This window comes from Hyla sarda, chromosome 5 (genome assembly GCF_029499605.1).
Source record: "Hyla sarda isolate aHylSar1 chromosome 5, aHylSar1.hap1, whole genome shotgun sequence".
Lineage (NCBI taxonomy): Eukaryota > Metazoa > Chordata > Amphibia > Anura > Hylidae > Hyla > Hyla sarda.
The window spans coordinates 339461985-339481710 of NC_079193.1; the positions used below are offsets into that span (position 1 = coordinate 339461985).

General features: G+C 41.8%; 1 protein-coding gene across 3 annotated transcripts in view; it reads left to right on the top strand.

Moving 5' to 3' along the window:
* The window catches only part of RIMS2 (regulating synaptic membrane exocytosis 2), a 680796-nt gene that overhangs the window by 29046 nt on the left and 632024 nt on the right, over window positions 1-19726 (top strand). For all 3 annotated transcript variants that reach the window (XM_056522548.1, XM_056522549.1, XM_056522550.1), the window contains exon 2: window positions 17465-17675. In XM_056522548.1, coding sequence (XP_056378523.1) covers window positions 17511-17675 — 165 coding nt within the window. In that variant the 5' untranslated portion in view covers window positions 17465-17510. The remainder of the gene's footprint in view (window positions 1-17464; window positions 17676-19726) is intronic.

Here is a 19726-nt window from a genome sequence, read left to right on the forward strand (position 1 = left end):
ATGCTGGTGTTATCCCAAGTTTTTCATTTTCACAAGGGGTAATAGGAAAAAAGCCCTCCACAATTTGTAACCCCATTTCCTCTGAGTATATAAATACCCCATGAATACCCTCAGAATACCCTCAGAAGAGAAGGTAAGCCATTGGGCTTTTGGTGAGAGAATTTGGCTGGAATTGAAAGCCATGTGTTTTTACAAAGCCCCCATGGTGCCGTAACAGTGGACCCCCCCCCACATGTAACCCCATTTTGGAAACTACACCCCTCACGGAATGTAATAAGGGGCGCAGTGAGCATTTACACCCCACTGGTGTCTGACACATGTTTTTTAACAGTGGTCCATGAAAGTGAAAAATTTAAAGGGGTATTCCAGGCAAATACATTTTTTTATATATCAACTGGCTCCGGAAAGTTAAACAGATTTGTAAATTACTTCTATTAAAAAATCTTAATCCTTCCAATAGTTATTAGCTTCTGAAGTTTTCTGTCTAACTGCTCAATGATGATGTCACGCCCGGGAGCTTTGCAAGATGGGAGAATATCCCCATAGGAACTGCACAGCTCCCGGGACGTGAGTCATCAGAAAGCAGTTAGACAGAAAACAGCAACTCAACTTCAGAAGCTAATAACTATTGGAAGGATTAAGATTTTTTAATAGAAGTAATTTACAAATCTGTTTAACTTTCCGCAGCCAGTTGATATATAAAAAAAACGTTTTGGCCTGGAATACCCCTTTAAACAGATTTGTAAATTACTTCTATTTAAAAAGTCTTAATCCTTCCAGCACTTATTAGCTGCTGTATACTACGGAAGAAGTTGTGAAGTTCTTTTCAGTCTGACCACAGTGCTCTCTGCTGACACCTCTGTCCGTGTCAGGAACTGTCCACAGCAGGAGAGGTTTACTATAGGGATTCGCTTCTACTTTGGACACAACTTCCTCTGGAGCATACAGCAGCTGATAAGTACTGGAAGAATTAAGATTGTTTAATAGAAGCAATTTACAAATCTGTTTAACTTTCTGGAACCAGTTGATTAGAAAAAATGTGTTTTCTACCAGAGTGCCCCTTTAAAGACGTATGTCCTTTCCCAGTGTTTCCCAACCAGGGTGCCTCTGGCTGTTGCAAAACATATGTTGGGAGTTGTAGTTTTGCAATAGCTGGAGGCACCCTGGTTGGGAAACACCGGATTTACCGCTGTAAGGGTGCGTTTACACGGCCGTCTGTCCCCGTTTTTTTATCCCCGTTTTGTTTTTCATTTGCACAGCCCACTGTTCCAAAGGTCTGTCAAACATCAGTGGGGTGTAACTGCTCACTGCACCTGTTATTACATTCCGTGAGGGGTGCAGTTTCCGAAATAGGGTCACATGTGTGGGGGTCCAGTGTTCTGGCACCATGAGGGCTTTGTAAACGCACATGGCCCCCGATGGCGCACATGGCTTCCATTCCTAACAAATTCTCTCTCCAAAAGCTCAATGGCGCTCCTTCTCTTCTGAGCATTGTAGTTCGCCCGCAGAGCACTTTACATCCACATATGGGGTATTTCTTTACTCAGAAGAAATGGGGTTAAACATTTTGGGAGTAACACCAGCATTTTAGTGAAATAAATCAACATTTTTATTTTCACATCCAACTTTAGCGGAAATTTGGCAAACACATGTGGGGTATAAAGGCTCACTGTACCTCTTGTTACATTCCTTGAGGGGTGGTGTTTCCCAAATAGTGTGCCATGTGTTTTTTTTTTGCTGTTCTGGCACCACAGGGGCCTCCTAAATGTGACATGCCCCCAAAAACTATTTCAGCAAAATTAGCTTTCAGGGGTACACTTGCCTTGAGGGGTATAGTTTCCAAATTAGTATGCCACGTTTTTTTTTCTTTTTTGCTGTTCTGGCACCATAGGGGCTTCCTAAATGTGACATGCCCCCAAAAACCATTTCAACAAAATTTACTCTCCAAAATTCCATTGTCGCTCCTTCCCTTCTGAGCCCTACATCCACATATGAGTTATTTCCTTACTCGATAGAAATTGGGTTACACATTTTGGGAGGCTTTTTCTCCTTTTACCCCTTGTAAAAATTCAAAAACTGGGTCTACAAGAACATGTTAGTGTAAAAAATGGAGATTTAAAATTTTCTCCTTCACTTTGCTGCTATTCCTGTTAAACACCTAAAGGATTAACAAACTTTCTGAATGTAATTTTGAACACTTTGAGGGGTGCTGTTTTTTTTTTATATTGGGGTCATTTATGGGGTATTTCTAATATGAAGGCCCCTCAAATCCACTTCGAAACTGAACTGGTCCCTGAAAAATTCCGATTTTGAAAATGTTGTTAAAAATTGGAAAGTTGCTGCTGAACTTTGAAGCCCTCTGATATCTTCCAAAAGTAAAAACATGTCAACTTTATGATGCAAACATAAAGTAGACATATTGAATATGTGAATCAATATATCATTTATTTGGTATGTCTATTTTTTTCCTTACAAGCAGAGAGCTTCAAAGTTAGAAAAATGCTAAATTTTAAAATTTAGCATGAAATTTTTTTAATTTTCACCAAGAAATGATGGCAATCATCGATGAAAATTAGAATATGTCATGAAAAAACAATCTCGGAATCAAATCCATAAGTAAAAGCAGATCGTGGGGGGGGGGGGGGGGGGGGCGGGGGGGGGGGGGGGGGGGGGGGGGGGGGGGGGGGGTGGGGGATCCACTGCTGAGGTAGCCGGAGGACTTACCTCTGCTTCCCTGGTGTCCATGGGCCCCGCGGCTCTGTCATTGATAAAACCTGGCTGGACTAGGCTCTATCAATGTATTGCAGAGTACACAGATCAATGGAGTTCAATAAAACTCTATTGATTTGTATGAGGAATCTCATGATTCCTCCTATAGGTCCCCTAAGGGACTAATAAAGTGCAGAAATAAATAAATAAAATAATGTAATAAAAGTTTAAAAGACACACATGTACAACCCATTTCATATTAAAAGTTCCTATCTAAAAACATGTAAACATAATAAAGATAAAAATATTTAGTATCGCTGCGCACTTAATTGTACGAACTTTTAAAACATAACATTATGTATCCTGTACGGTAAATGACATAAATGTAAAAAAATACCAAACCATAGAATTGCAATTTTTATAATATCCCAGAAAAAAAGCTAAAAGCGATTAAAAAGTCAGGTCAATACCAATTGACAAAAAAAAATGGCAATGAAATATTTTTTTTTTTAAAGTTCTGAATTTTTTAAAATTAGTAAAACATGACGGAAACTATACAAATCTGGTATTGCTGTAATCAGGCCGGCCTAAAGTATCAAAACAACATGTCAGCTCAACCACAAGGTAAATGGCGTAGAAAAGAAAACCACCAAATCTGCAAAATTATCTTTTACTATTTCAATTTCACTTCACCAATATTTTTTTTGTTTCGGAGCATATGTTATGGGACAATTAAAAGGTATCATTATAGTAGTGCGTTATGGGTATTATAGGTCGAGGAGGAAAAAAACTAGAGTGTAAAGGTCTTAGTCCCGTGGACAAGTAGTTTTTTGTCTAACCCCTTAACGACAATGGACGTAAATGTACGTCATGGTGACGTGGTACTTAGCGCCCCATGACGTACATTTACACGCCACCATGATCGCGAGCACCGGAGCGTCATGCCCGGCAGGTCCCGGCTGCTATCAGCAGCCAGGGGCCCGCCGGTAATGGCGGACATCCGCGATCGCGTGGATGTCCGCCATTTACCCCTCAGATGCCGTGATCAATACAGATCATGGCATCTGCGGCAGTGCGGTACTTTGGATGATCGGATCGCCCGCAGCGCTGCCGCAGGGATATGATCATCCAGCATGGCGGCCTGAGGTCCCCTCACCTTTCTCCATCCGTCTCCCGGGGTCTTCTGCTCTGGTCTGAGATCGAGCAGACCAGAGCAGAAGATCACCGATAATACTGATCAGTGCTGTGTCCTATACATAGCACTGAACAGTATTAGCAATCAACTGATTGCTATGAATAGTCCCCTATGGGGACATAAAAAGTGTAAGAAAAATGTAAAAAAATGTAAAATAAAAAAGTAAAAAAATTTGAAAAATCCCCTCCCCCAATAAAAAAGTAAAACTTCAGTTTTTCCCATTTTACCCCCAAAAAAGCGTAAAAAAATTATTAATACACATATTTGATATTGCCGTGTGCGTAAAAGTCTGATCTATTAAAATATATTGTTAATTATCCCGTACGGTGAAAGGCGTAAACGTAAAAAAAAAGTCAAAAATTGCTGCTTTTTTGTCACATTTTATTCCCAAAAAATCTATAAAAAATGTATAAAAAGTAAAACCTAAGCAAAAGTAGCACTGATAAAAACTACAGATCATGGCGCAAAAAATGAGCCCTCATATCGCCCCATATACGGAAAAATTTGAAAGTTATAGGTGGTCAAAATAAGGCAATTTTAAAAATACAAATTTTGTTAAAATGGTTTGAGATTTTTTTTAAGCAGTATAATTATAGAAAAGCATATAACATGGGTATCATTTTAATCATATTGACCCACAGAATAAAGAAAACAAGTAATTTTTACGGGAAAGGGTACAGCGTGAAAACAAAACCTTCCAAAATTTGCTAAATTGAGGTTTTCTTCTCAATTTTCCCACATAAATAATATTTGTTTGGTTGCGCCGTACATTTTATGGTAAAATAAGTGATGTAATTACAAAGTACAATTGGTGACGCAAAAAACAAGCCCTTATATGGGTCTGTGGATGGAAATATAAGAGAGTTATGATTTTTAGAAGGCGAGGAGGAAAAAACGAAAATGCAAAAATAAAATTGGTCTGGTCCTTAAGGGGTTAATTTCCACACCCCTGTTTATATAGGTTATATAGACATGGATTGTCTTTATGAGGAAAATCTATTTAGGCTGGAACTCCACTGAGGTTTTTTTTTGCAAAAACACCATTTAAAACGCCAAAACGCAGGGAAAAACTGTGGCAGTTTTTCTGGCGTTTTTTCTGGCGTTTTTGTGCCACAAAAATCGCAGGGCAAAAATCTCAGTGGAGTCCTAGCCTTAATCTGGAATATCCAGTAATATTTATCTATGGAAGCTGAAAACATTCCTATGGAATCATTGTTTAATGTAAACGAAACTTGTTTTTTTGGCATTGTTAGTAAATGTTTCAGGAAATCTTTGAACTTGTCTATTTTATTAATATTCATTACTATGCAGACACCAACATCCTGCAAATGTGCAGAATACAGGCACGGAGGATAATCGGTAAATGGCGCTTGCTGGTTTTTATCTGGTCAGATGATCAGATATGCGGTGGTGTACAGCTGACGGGTCTATATAATAGGATATCATGTGCAGCATTGGAGGTCACTTTCTTTTACGCTTTTCTTTTTATGCATGATATTAAGTAGACGCAATTCCTTCTGCTAAAACCGGTTAATAATAATAATGAAATATATTTTAATTATTTACACCGGATTTGGACAGCCATGTTCCCTCTACATGTAAAATGTAATCTTTGTGGCCCAAATCAGATATCTGCAAAATCCCATTTCCTGCGTATTGATTTCCGCCCGCTGCATGCAACAGATCTGCAGTGCCAGGGAAAACAAAAGCAATCAGTGTCTCGGGTCGAATCACTAGAAAATCAATGTGTCTCCATCTCAAATAATCGACAATATTAAACACAACATCATTGTACAAATGAGCGCTGCCATTTACATTCCTCATAGCCGGGGAACACCACGGATAACAGCTTACTGCTGACATTTCATCCGCCACTAAATCTAAATGCGCTACATGAAATACATAATGATAAACCCATCAAGAACATTCAATAAGGGAAGGCTTTCTAGGGGTGGAACCATCATTCGTGGTAATGGAAATTACAATTCACTGGTAACTAATAGCGGCTCTAAGTTATAGGGCCCTTGGTCTCATCTGTCAATGGTTTCGCTCGCTCCTAGGTATTTTATTGGCAGGCCACACTGATGCTTTAGGTAACGGCTCAAAAATCCCATGATGGACATAGATCTTCAGGACCATTTAACCGCTGCTGACTTCTGCAACTCCGTTTGGCGTTTCTGGCCCAAACATAATGTAAAGCTCCACCTATTAACATCATGTTATTTTAGGATCTAAAATCTAATGCTCATTTTATGCTCTATCTTCTTTATATACATTATATTGCATCTTTTTTTTTTTAGAAAAAGCTCCAAATTTTGCGTAGTCATAAATAATGAAGATAGAATAATCTTCCTGTAGTGATTGCCAGAAAAGTAAGTAGAAAACATCAGGCACAGAGCAACGTCTGACAATGGTGGAGTGCTATAGAGGATAAGGGTATGCTCACTCAAGCAAAATCCATCAAACAAAAATCTACTATGTCAGTTATACGTTAAAAATACAATAGAGTATGTGTCCTGTAGGGTAATTAAAGGGGTATTCCTGGAAAAAACTTTTTTTTATATATATATATCAACTGGCTCCAGAAAGTTAAACAGATTTGTAAATGACTTTTATTAAAAAATCCCAATCCTTTCAGTACTTATGAGCTTCTGAAGTTAAGGTTGTTCTTTTCTGTCTAAGTGCTCTCTGATGACACCTGTCTCGGGAACCACCCAGTTTAGAAGAGGTTTGCTATGGGGATTTGCTTCTAAACTGGGCGTTTCCCGAGAAAGGTGTCATCAGAGAGGACTTAAAAGAACAACCTTAACTTCAGAAGCTAATAAGTACTGAAAGGATTAAGATTTTTAATAGAAGTAATTTACAAATCTGTTTAACTTTCTGGAGCCAGTTGATATAGAAAAAAAAGTTTTTTCCTGGATAACCCCTTAAAATATTGTTGATCCCCTTTTGTGGGGTTATCACTTACTGATAACAATCCCTACTATACACTATCTTTGCAGTTCGAAAACCTGTTGTTAACCTTCCCGACGTTTCGCTAGTATTACCTAACTTTGTCAAGGGCTCGAGGTTATTAAAAGGGTTATCCAGGAAAAAACTTATATATGGAGCCTGAGCTCCATACAGGAAATCGCGGCGGCTCCCAGAGGTCGGTCCCCCCCCCCCCCCCCCCATGATCAGACACCTATCCCCTATCCAAAGAATCAATTTTCCTACATGGGTGTACTCCTTTAAGGCAAGACGGCTTCCCCCATAATAATGTACAATAAAAAAATGTTTAAAAAAATGACAATCACTAATAAAAAATCTGGGAGATACTTTCCCTTATAACATTATCATGGGGGCAGCCATATTGCCCAAGCATCTGCTCTGTTGATGGCATTCTGAGCTCTTCTTTATAGCAACCACATGGACGCTATAGTCATTGAATTCAACAAGATTCTGCTGCGCTGAGGCCAGATGAAATTCCGAATTCCATGAACCAGTTCATTCTTTCTGCTGACACCACATGGAATGCATAGCTGTCTATGATACGGCCCATTCCTGTGCGGTCCTAGTGCCGGCACAATATGCAGTCTCCGGAATGTACGCACGTAGATTTTCCGTAGTGTGAACATAGCCTAAAGCTCCAGGGCTTTCATATCCATAAGGCTGGGTTCACACTACCCTAATACAGATGCATTTTTGCATCCATAATAAGTCCATAAACCCCGTTTCTGATGACCCGAATAAACATCTGTCAGCTCAGTCATCAGACCTATGGTCAGTCCATGACTTCCTGTAATATGGACAAATAAATGCGTTTGTATTAAAGGGGTTCTCCAACATAAGGTGATTTTAGTACGTACCTGGCAGGCAGTAATGGACATGCTTAGGAAGGATCTGCGCTTGTCTTGGGGTTAAATGGCTATGTCATGAGATTACCATAATACTGTGGCTAGCTTTTTGTGAACTTGTATTTCCTGTTTGACTTTTCTTTTTTTGACTACAAATCCCACAAATCCATTTTCCTCCCTCCCACACATCAGCCACCCCACCCATTGAAACAAAAGACCTGTGGTTTTCAATCAGGGTGCCTACAGCTGTTGTATTAGTTGCAGATTGCTCTCTAGACCCATTGAAGCAGACAGGCTCCCTGTCATCAGCTGACTAGTGATGTTAGGTCTCGGCCACATTGCAGCCTGGGAAAAAATCTGAGACAACAGTCATTTTATATGCTGGTAAAAATAAATAGTGGGGTGAAAATCACAGAAGAATTGTGAGAAAACTTTCACACACAGGTACAGACACTATATTATGAACTACACTAACTTTACAGCCCCTGTAGCATAGTCAAATAAAAAAAATTCCTGGAATACCCCTTTAAGCTTGTGTGAACCCCCCAAAATTACATTTATCGGCCCTTATATAACAGTGGTCTCCATACCGTGGACCTCCAGCTGTTGCAAAACTACAACTCCCAGCATGCCTGGACAGCCAACGGCTGTCCAGGCATGCTGGGAGTTGTAGTTTTGCAACAGCTGGAGGGCCACAATTTGATGACCACTGTTATATAACTAATCTCTAGTCATTGACATGCTAATTAAACACGTCTATTGGATATTTTATCATTTTTTTTAGCAGCCAGTCACTGCTACTCTTGCTTTAGTTTTTTATTTTTTTTTATTTTTTGTTTTGTTTTTGTTTTTTAATGCTGTATCCTTCCCTTCCCTTTTTAAATTGTATAGCGCGCTGCCTTTTCGATACAGACTCCTAAAAATAGCGCCTTCCCAAGCTGGCTGTTAAGTACATCGAAATATGATTACACCTAGGAAGATCCTCACTAGCGGGGATAATGTTTCCGACAAGTCACTCAAATTACTTTAATTGCATGAGCCATCAAAGTACAACGCGCCGCCGCGACATATCCACAGACACAGTGTTCTGCACCTGTCAAACGACTCCCATTCTACGTAACGTATGCATCAGACATAGGGGGTCAATGTTTTTATTTTATTTTTTTCGTGTGTGTTTTTTTTTTTATGGCGGCGGTGGCAAGCGGACGCTTGCGGACGCTTTAAGCAAATGTCATTCTTGCTTGGCACAGTAACCGGAGACCTTGTGACATCACTATTTTGAGATTAGGATAAGTTCAGTCTGCAGGGTGTACAACATTCATGAACACTTTACATTATTTAGACTGTTGTATCCTTTTACTGTTGTGATGCCGCCGTTTCGTAACCTCGCGGCTTTCCTTTTTAATAAGAAAGAAAAAAAAAAAAAGGGGGCCAGGAGGATAAGTGTCTGTTGTCATATACGGGTCTGGTTGTTCCGTGTGATAGACTACAGCCACTGTTTGCCACATCACTTGTTAAGGATAAATGCCGGCAGAGGTGAAAACAGCCGGTGTCGTCTGCCAAGGGTATCTCTTTAGGGAAGTGTTTCCCAACCAGGGTGACTCCAGCTGTTCCAAATCTACAACTCCTAGCCTTTGGCTGTCCGGGCATGCTGGGAGTTGTAGCTTTGCAACAGCTGGAGGCACCCTGGTTGGGAAAAACTGATCCAGGACAGTGAAGCAACACTGTGTGTGGACAGCTCTCTCCCTCGTGTTTCCAGCACCAGCGCACGGGCTAGCCGGCAGCATCCCCGGACCGGATCAACGGTGTAACAAAGGAATGTCCATCGCCAAGTGCGGTAAAACGACAGGTACTTTATTGTAGGATCAGCAGACACAAACTTGCATCAGGCAGGAGCTGACGCTTTTCGGACCGTTACAGGTCCTTAGTCATGGCATCATGACTAAGGACCTGTAACGCTCCGAAACATGTCGGCTCCTGCCTGATGCAAGTTTGTGTCTGCTGATCCTACAATAAAGTACCTGTCGTTTTACCACGCTTGGCGCTGGACATTCCTTTGTTATACCGTTGATTTAGGACAGTGTTCCCCAACCTGTAGCTCTCCAACTGTTGCAAAACTACTGCCTTCAGCTGTCAGTGAATGATAGGAGTTGTAGTTTTGCAACAACTGGAGAGCTGCAGGTTGGAAATTTTGCTCTAAAATATAGTATAACTAGCATTGTCCGGTCATCCCACCTAAACCTTGTGAGAGAGGAAAAGCAACAATGGCGCTCTCGTTCTCATATACAACCTCACATATCATCATATTCCCAACCTCAAATCCTGTCCTCATATGGCTTAGGCTGCGTGCACACCACGCTTTTGAAATGCAGTTCCCGTATCAGGTTTTTGATGAAAACCGGATTCCTCAAAACCGGACTAAACTGTATCAAAACGTGTGTACAGATTTCAACCTGTATACGGTTTGAAAAATGACGTCCGGTTGCAGAAAAAAACGTATATGTTTTTTACTTTGCACTCCATTATGAATAAAGTTTCATAAACTGTGCAAAGTAAAAAACCGTATGGTGAAAACTGGATGGAACTGTACACACATATGGTTCTGTACGGTTCCCATTGACTCCCATGTTAAAAAAAATAAATAAATAAAAATTATACGGTTTAATACGGTTTTTCATCTGGTCAAAAAAAAGTGGTAGACTACGGTTTTTGGTACGGCTAAAAAAAAACAGACATAACCATATAAGACGCAAAATGGACTAAACCGGATGATGCGTTTGACATACTGTTTACAATGTTAAGTCAATGCATACGGTTTTCTATACGGCTCGGTACGGTTTTTAACTTGAAACCGTATACGGGAACAGTATAGCAAAACGTGATGTCCATGCACCCTTAGGCTGGATTCACGCTACGATTTGCCGATATGGTCACTGGATCCGGCATACCATGGTTTTAGGTCCGGTCACAAAACCGGATACGGGGCAAAAATGAGCCGACCGGAGTCACCTAAGGATAGGGGATAAGTTTCAGATCGCTGGGGCCCCCGACCGCTGGGGCCCCCCGCAATATCCTGTATGGAGCCTGGGCTCGCTGGCCAGATAGCGGGTGTCGACCACCGCACAAAGAGGTTGCCGACATGCCCCTTCAATACACTGCTATGGCAGAGCAGGAGATTGCCATAGGCAGCGCTCCGGCTCTTCCATAGAGTTGTACTGAGGGGGCGTGTCAGCCGTCGCTTTGTGCGGTGGTCAACACGCCCCTTCCCGCGAGCTGCCGCGGCCCCATACAGAAGATGGCGGGGGGGGCCCAGCTGTCGGATAAGTTTTTCAGCACTGGATATCTCCTTTAAGTGCAGGTTGTTTGTGATGCCCCCTTTAGCATGGTTACCTTGTGCGCACACCCCTAGGGCCGGGTTACCACAAGAACAATACAGATACAATTTTGCGTCTTTATTTCGAACGCAATGAATGCATCTTTAAAGGAAGACTGTCAGATATTTTCTCCCGCACTATCCACAGTACTGGTGGATAGTGCGAGAGACGCTGATTAAAACGAGCCCTACCTTACCCGCCCGGCCGTTCGCCCGCAATTGTGGTTTTATTCTATGTGTATATCTTGCTGTAACTGGCACGGGCGGGGCTTCTGCACTGACTTCAGCGCCCCTTAGGAATATTCATCCACCCTCCCTCCAGCTCTCCCTCTCTTCGCCGCTCCTAACTGGAGGGAGGGGGCATGACGTCAGTGCCAGTTAACCTGCAGAAGCCCCGCCCGTGCCAGTTACAGCAAGATATACACATAGAATAAAACTACAATTGCGGGCGAACGGCCGGGCTGATCCGGGTAAGGTAGGGCTCGTTATAATCGGCGTCTCCCGCACTATCCACCAGTACTGAGGATAGTGCAGGATAAAATATCTGACAGTTTTCCTTTAAACCCTTTGCTGATCATTTCTGTGAACAGAGAATCTCTCATGGCTGTTTAACCCCTTCAGGACCAAGGCCCATTTTTCAAATCTGACATGTCGATTCCTTCAGCTCTATCATTTGTTCAAAAAAAAAATGAGTATTTAAAAAAATTTGACATTCTCTATAAAAGATAGGCATTCCACACAAATGAGCTAATAATTCAGATTAAGGGAAGGGTCACACACAGCGTACCTGCAGCGTACGTTGCAAATGCCCCTACAGCAGTTTGAGATCACCGGCAAAACGAGCTCCCTGCTGTGGCTGAGTAGCTCAGTGTGTCCGCTCATGACTGCTGGTGGGAAATCCACGGCTACGAGCTGAAACACAGAGCTACCTGGCAGCTCTGTGACTGCTGTGTGACTCTGTGACTGCTGTGGGCCAAGACAGCCTTTGGCTGTCTTGACATGCTGAGAGTTGTAGTTTTCCAACAGCTGAAGGTACCCTACAAAACACAGGAATACACCCTTACAATGTGTTTACTTTATGTTGCCAACTTGTGGTAAACATATGAGGGTTTAAAAATGTAGTACTGACCATGGCCTCTATACGGTTAAACTGGTGCAGGCTTAGGTCTGGGTGGCTCCCACCGCCAATCCTGTGCAATCTGCTTCTGAACGCATGGGGTCGCCATGACGTCAATTAACGCATTGGTGCGTTAAGCTACCCCTCACGTCATGGTGGGCTAAGGGGTTAAACTCTATGTCTGTGTGTGTGGACAAGGTCCCTTTAAATGGCCATCTGTACAGGACTAATCTAATCTTCTTTAGAAGTTGTATATTATTCAGGGGAGGTGGATGTAATGGCGCCATAAGTGTCAATTATACATCAAACACCTCGTAGGAAGCCACATATTAATTGTGACCTTTTCCCTGGGGTGAAAAGTGATGGATTATTTAGTGGGGAATCTTTTGACTGTGAATCTGTAAGGGAAAGACAGAGAAAGGAGTAAGTGCGCTGTCATAGATGAAGGAAAGATTTCTTCCTGTACAGGGACAGATGTGGGAGGTGTTTTGGGGGCAATAATACTCAGCAGCAGCTGTAGGTAGGGAATACGGGCTAATTCAATCTAAAGTGTACCTGTCATGGCACAGACAAAATAATGTTATTCACTAGGTCATACAGATTCTTTATATGTCTTTTTTATGTGTCTAGCTCCTGTATTTGGCTCACAAATCCCTCCGTTCTGCTGCTCACTAATTCTGACATCCACTGCTCCGGAAGGGGCATGTCCGAGGCAAGCAATGAGCCCGCCCTCACTCACCATACATTCACTTCCTCCCTGAGTCTGCTGTGTTGTGCTGGGTCTTTTCATCCAATCACTGCAGGCTGATAGGACAGAAGTGAGCACAGAGGAGTGAACTTTAAAAAAACAAACAAAAAAAAACATTAATGGTCTATTCACACGTACAGGATCCTGTGCAGATTTGATGCACAGGATTTTCTGCTGCAGATTTCAATGTAAACTAAATGATTGAGCACAGCTTCTAATCGTCAGTTACAAATCCCGCGCATCAAATCTGCGCAGGATCCTGTACGTGTGAATAGACCCTAAGGGTACATCCACACATGCGGATTTACAGCGTATTTTATGCTGCAGATCCACCGCTGAAGGACCTCTATATGCTGCCTTTATATGTGCCTGCTCGGAGCGGCAATACGCCGCTCAGAGCAGACACACTGCGATGTGCGAGTCGCTGCGCCGCTTCCTCTACTCAATGGGCTAAGCAGAGAGCTGCCGCGATGTGCGAGTATACTGCGCATGCGTGCGGTGACTCGCACATCGCAGTGTGTCTGCTCGTAGCGGCGTATTTCCGCTCCGAGCAGGCACATATAAAGGCAGCATATAGGAGGTCCTTCAGCGGCTGAACAGAAAAACAGAGCTATTTTCTTCCAAAAACAGCACCACACTTGCTTGCAGGTTGTGTGTGGTATTACAATTTGGCTCTATTCACTTCAATGGAACTGAGCTGCAATACCACAGAAAACCTTAGGACAGGGATGGTGCTGTTTTTGGAAGCAATGAGCTCTGTTTTTTCTAATCCAGGATAACACCTTTTAATCAAATCGAGTCGTTCTTTCTTATTTTTCTCTTTTTCCAAAAACAACGCCACTCTTGTCCGTAGACTCCGTCTGGTATTGCAGCTCATCCTTATTCACTTGAAGTTCAGACCAGTAATTCACTGTAGCAGGGATCCCTAAGGCCATGTTCACATGTAGGGTGAAATTTTTCATTGTATTTACACTGCTTTTTTTATGCACATTTGTCGCAAATTTTTGCTTTGACTTTTGCAGTGGTTGCTGACTTGACAATGTAAAATCCTCGCAAATCATTTTCTGCAATCTCACACTAGCCCATACGACTCTTCTAAGCTATTAATAAAAAATGTGCACTTTTTTGATAAATTTAGCGCAAGTACACATGACGTGCGCACAGGGCAACAGCAAGAAAAATAACTTGATCCTTTGGCTGTCAGTGCATTCTGGGAGTTGTAGATTGGCAACAGCTGGAGGCACCCTGGTTGGGAAATACTGACACAGACAATAATACATTTCCCCCATTGTCTTTTGAGGCATTAAAGGGGTACTCCACCCCTAGACATCTTATCCCCTATGCAAAGGATAGGGGATATGATGTCTGATCACGGGGGTCCCGCCGCTGGGGACCCCCACAATATAGCATGCGGCACCCACCTGTTTCTGCTCCGTTCCGGTGGTCGGGACCCAGACCCTCCAGCGCTTCCGGAGCAGAAACAGGTGGGTGCCGCATGCTATATTGCGGGGGTCCCCAGCGGCGGGACCCCCGCAATCAGACATCTTATCCCCTATCCTTTGGATAGGGGATAAGATGTCTAGGGGTGGAGTGCCCCTTTAAACACTCATATTGCACCCCAAAATACACCTATTCTACCCACACAATGGGGGAGATTTATCAAAACCTTTGCAGAGGAAGAGTGGTGCAGTTGCCCATAGCAACCAATCAGATTGCTTCTTTCATTTTCCACAGGCCTCTAAAGAGGCCTGTGGAAAATGAAAGAAGCAATCTGATTGGTTGCTATGGTCAACTGCACCACTCTTCCTCTGCACAGGTTTTGATAAATCTCCCACAATGTTTTCACATTAAATTACATTGAATCTGATAAGAAAACACTGCACAGTTCACATGTAATTATGTGGGGACATAATAAGGGTTACATACTTATTTTGGGTGTAATACGGTCATTTTACACACATTTTATACAAATGGGGAGATTTATCAAAACCTGTGTTGAGGAAAGGTTGACCAGTTGCCCATAGCAACCAATCAGAGCCTTTCTTTCATTTTTTAAGAGGCCTGTGAAAAATAAAAGAGGCAATCTGATTGGTTGCTATGGGCAACTGGTCATCATTTCCTCTTCACAGGTTTTTATAAATCTCCCCCAATGTGTTGACACGTGTTGGCTTTAATTTGAGTGCAACATGAGTAAAAATACTTATCCATGATCAAAATACAAACAAACAGCTGATTGTTGTTGTTGTTTTTTCCATATTCAGCACCACACCTGTCCTCAGGTTGTGTTTGGTGTTGCAGCTGAAGTCCAGCCTTATATTTTGCGGAATTCCGTGGCGGAATCTCATTGAAGTCAAATTTCGACGGAATGATGTGTTCTGAGGACACAGAAATTCTGCTGCAGTTCTACAGGAATTTGTGCGGAATTGCGGAAATTCCGCTGTGTGATCTTCTGAGCGGAATTCCACAGAAATATTCCGCCCAGAAATTCCCCTGCAGCAGAGCCCCATTGATTTTACTGGGATTCTGCTGCGCTGTGCACATGGCGAAATTTTTGCGGCACAAACATCTGCTGTGGAAATGCCGATTTCTGCCTTCGCAGAAACAACAAACAGTTTCTGATTCCACTCAAAAGTGCATTGCCGTCTATGAAGATGGCGCATTTTCGAACTGTCTTAGCACCGACAGAACAAGCAAATGTGCAAAATGTCCGAATCTTTTCCTGGCTGTAGAGCTGAAATTTCCCAGCGTTGCCTTCTAGTTGTGTGAACACAGGGTCCGCTTTAATGATTTGCATTCTAGGGAACGTAAGGCCTTGTTCACACCTGTGTCCTGATTTCCATTGCTCTGTTTTGTCATAGGAGCAGAACACCATAGATAAAGTCAGGGTGTGATTGCTTACATGCTGGACACCAGTGGCGCCAAATGGGCCCAACTGACTTTGATCATATGATTAAAGAGCACCTGTCAGGATCTTGTTACATTTTACAATCCTCCCAGTTCACTGCCCCCATCATAATAAACCACCCCCTGTCTTTATTTTTTTTATAATTTTTTAGTTTTCTACCTTGATATTGTTCTGTATTTTCTTCTCAGTCTCAGTCAGATTCACAGACTGGGAAGGGGCGTTCCCCAGCAGGTGTGACATCATCTGAAGCCATACAGGGGAGAACTTCCTCCCTCACTCTGCTACACACAGTCCAGAGCAGTTCAGTGTGAGATGAGCTCTGATTGGATAAGGCTGCACACACCCCCTCAGCATTTCCTGCTTTTGGACTACTGCCAGGCCAGCAAGAGTCCAAAGTCTGTGCAAGAGATGGGGGAAAATGTGCTCTGAAATAGTAGGGAGACACCTAGTGGTAGCTTTATTAAACCCAAATAAAACATAGAAACCTTTTTTTTTTTTTTTTAGCAAAATTATTTATAAAAATTGATAAATTTTTTTATGTGCAATAGCAAAAATTAGTTTTAATGAGAGTGCCCATTTAAGGCTGTATTCACACTACGGAATGTCCGAGTGGATAATCTCTGTACGGATATTCCACAAACTGCGGGCGTAGGAATAATATGCCGGTGCTAGGACCGCACGGGAATGCGCCGTCTCATAGACGGCTTTGTATTCTGTGCGGAGTTCGCAGAAAGAATGAACAGGTTCATTCTTTCTGTGGACATAGAAAATGGAGTTTACATACCGGAAACATCTGGCACGGAAATTCTGCCGTGTGCACAGCTCAGCAGAATCCCGTTGAATTCATCCAGGACTGTGCTCCAGCTGAATTTCAGTGCAGAATTCCAAGCGGAGTTCTGCATGGAAATTCCGAGGTGTGAACATAACCTAATAGTTATCGTCTATCCACAGGACAGAGAATTACTAGCTGATTGGGAACCCACCTATCATGAGAACGGAGGTCAAAGGTCACCCAATGAATGGAACGGCAGTGAGCATGCTCAGCCACTGCTGCATTCAGTCTCTATGGGACATCCCAACATTGCCGAATGCTAAACTCTGCTATGTTTGGAAGTCCCATAAACCAGTGTTTTCCAAACAGTGTGTCTCCAGCTGTTGCAAAACTACAACTCCCAGCATTCCCAGACAGCCGAAAAACAAACCTATAGTTTGTATTGTATTTGAAGTCTGCCATTCAGGAGTCTAGGACAAAGCTCAATGACAGCGCATAATTTATTTATTTATCTATTTATTTATTTATTTATCTATTTATTTATATATATTATTGTAAACAAATGGTTTTCAATACAATGTTCCCAATTTAGACCAGTCAAGGACTTATTCGGTGATATTCCTAGATTTGTCCTTATTTTAGGGAGCATGTACCTTATTGCAGCATGCACGTTCCCTTTGCATCTCCAGCAGCCCCATACTGTGATATATTACCAAGCAGATTTTTATCTATTTATTTATCGCTTATCTGTAAGGTTTTGTTTTGTTTTTTAATCAGTTTTCTTCATATCTCTCTTTTATCCTGTGCAGGAAATTGCACCAGCAGTTTGAGGTATACAAAGAGCAAGTGAAAAAGATGGGTGAAGAAGCTCAACAGCAGCAAGAGCAAAAGGGTGATGCCCCCACTTGCGGGATCTGCCACAAAACGAAATTTGCAGATGGCTGCGGCCATAATTGTTCATATTGCCAAACGAAATTCTGCGCACGTTGCGGAGGTAGAGTGTCATTGCGCTCAAGCAAGGTAAGCTGCCCGGAAATTGTCATCTATTAAAAATTATATGTATCTATTATCTATCTACCTACCTATCTTTCTCCTATCTGTCTATCTATCTATATCTTGAAGGAGAACTTCACTCTAGGATGTTAAAGGGGTACTCCGCTGGAAAACATTTTCTCTTAAATCAACTGGTGCCAGAAAGTTAAACAGATTTGCAAATTACTTCTATTTAAAAATCCCAATCCTTCCAGTACTTATCAGCTGCTGTATAATACACGGGAAGTTCTTTTCTTTTTGAATTTCCTTTCTGCCTGACCACAAAGCTCTCTGCTGACACCTCTGTCCATGTCAGGAACTGTCCAGAGCAAAAGAGGTTTGCTATAGGTATTTTCTCCTACTCTTCACAGTTCCTGACATGGACAGAGGTGTCAGCAGAGAGCACTGTGGTCAGGCAGAAGTTAAATTCAAAAAGAAAATAACTTCCTGTGTATTATACAGTACTGGAAGGATTGGGATTTTTTTATTGAAGTAATTTACAAATCTTTTTACCTTCCTGGTACCAGTTGATTTAAAAGAAAATGTTTTCCAGTGGAGTACCCCTTTAATGCGGGTGCAAGCTGATCAAGCCTGGGTCAGAGGCTCCCATGAAAGACAGTAAAACAAAAGAAGCAGCACTCCGGTCTAGATGAATATGTGTTAGGCTTTATCATTATCTCATATCTATCTATCTATCTATCTATCTATCTCATATCTATCTATCTATCTATCTATCTATCTCATATCTATCTATCTTATATCTATCTATCACATATATATCTATCATCTCTCTCCTATCTATCTATCTATCTATCTTTCTCATATCTATCTATCTATCTAACATCTATCTATCTATCTATCTATCTATCTAACATCTATGAATCTGTTTATCTATCATCTATATATATATATATATATATCCTTCTCACATCTATGTATCTGTTTATTTATGTATTTACTTATTTATTTATTTATTTATCTCTCTCTCTCTCATATCTATGTGTCTATCTCTCAGAAATATTACTTTTGGGGAATGTAGGCCTTGTCTAATGTAGGTGACATAATTGACTTACTGTTCCAAAGTACTTACTTATCTCTCACTAGTTCTGCTTCTGCACCATGACACCAGCCTGCACCCTTGTATGGAGTGCTCCATCCCACACAGCCTGACCCCTGGCATGGGGTGCCCCATTGTACACATCCTGCACCCTAACATGGGTTGCCCCATAACCCACTACTTTTGGGCACTTTTTGGCATCTGGAACCCATGGGATGGTAAAACCCAAGAGCCGTAAAGGATACCTCACAGGTGTTGGGGAAGGAAGCTCAGAACCACTTGGCCACCACTGTAAGTGTGTGTGCACCACTATAAGTACTCCAGAGCTGCATCCATAGTTCTGCTGATTACTATCAGGAACACCGAACAATCTGGTGTCAGACACATCCTGACCATAATGTATCTGAGATCCCATCTTACATTAGAATTGTTTGTTTTTCCTAATAACATGAACAACAAACTACACAACATGCAAAACACTAAAGCGATTTGGCTACAGCTATAGTGTGAGCCAAAAATGTTGGGAGATGTCAGCTCTGAAGCCTAAATGCATCGCTAGACTACAATACAGGCTCCTTACAAAATAAGTCATGCAATCTATTTGCAAATTTACTTAAAGAGTTCCTGTCACCAAACTAAACTTTTAAAGGGGTATTCCAGGAAAAAACTTTTTTTTTTTTTTTATATATAAACTGGCTCCAGAAAGTTAAACAGATTTGTAAATTACTTCTATTAAAAAAATCTTAATCCTTTCAATAATTATCAGCTGCTGAAGTTGAGTTGTTGTTTTCTGTCTGGCAACAGTGCTCTCTGCTGACATCTCTGCTTGTCTCGGGAACTGCAGAGAGTAGAAGAGGTTTGCTATGGGGATTTGCTTCTAAACTGGGTGGTTCCCAAGACAGGTATCATCAGAGAGCACTTAGACAGAAAAGAACAACTCAACTTCAGCAGCTCATAAGTACTGAAAGGATTGAGATTTTTT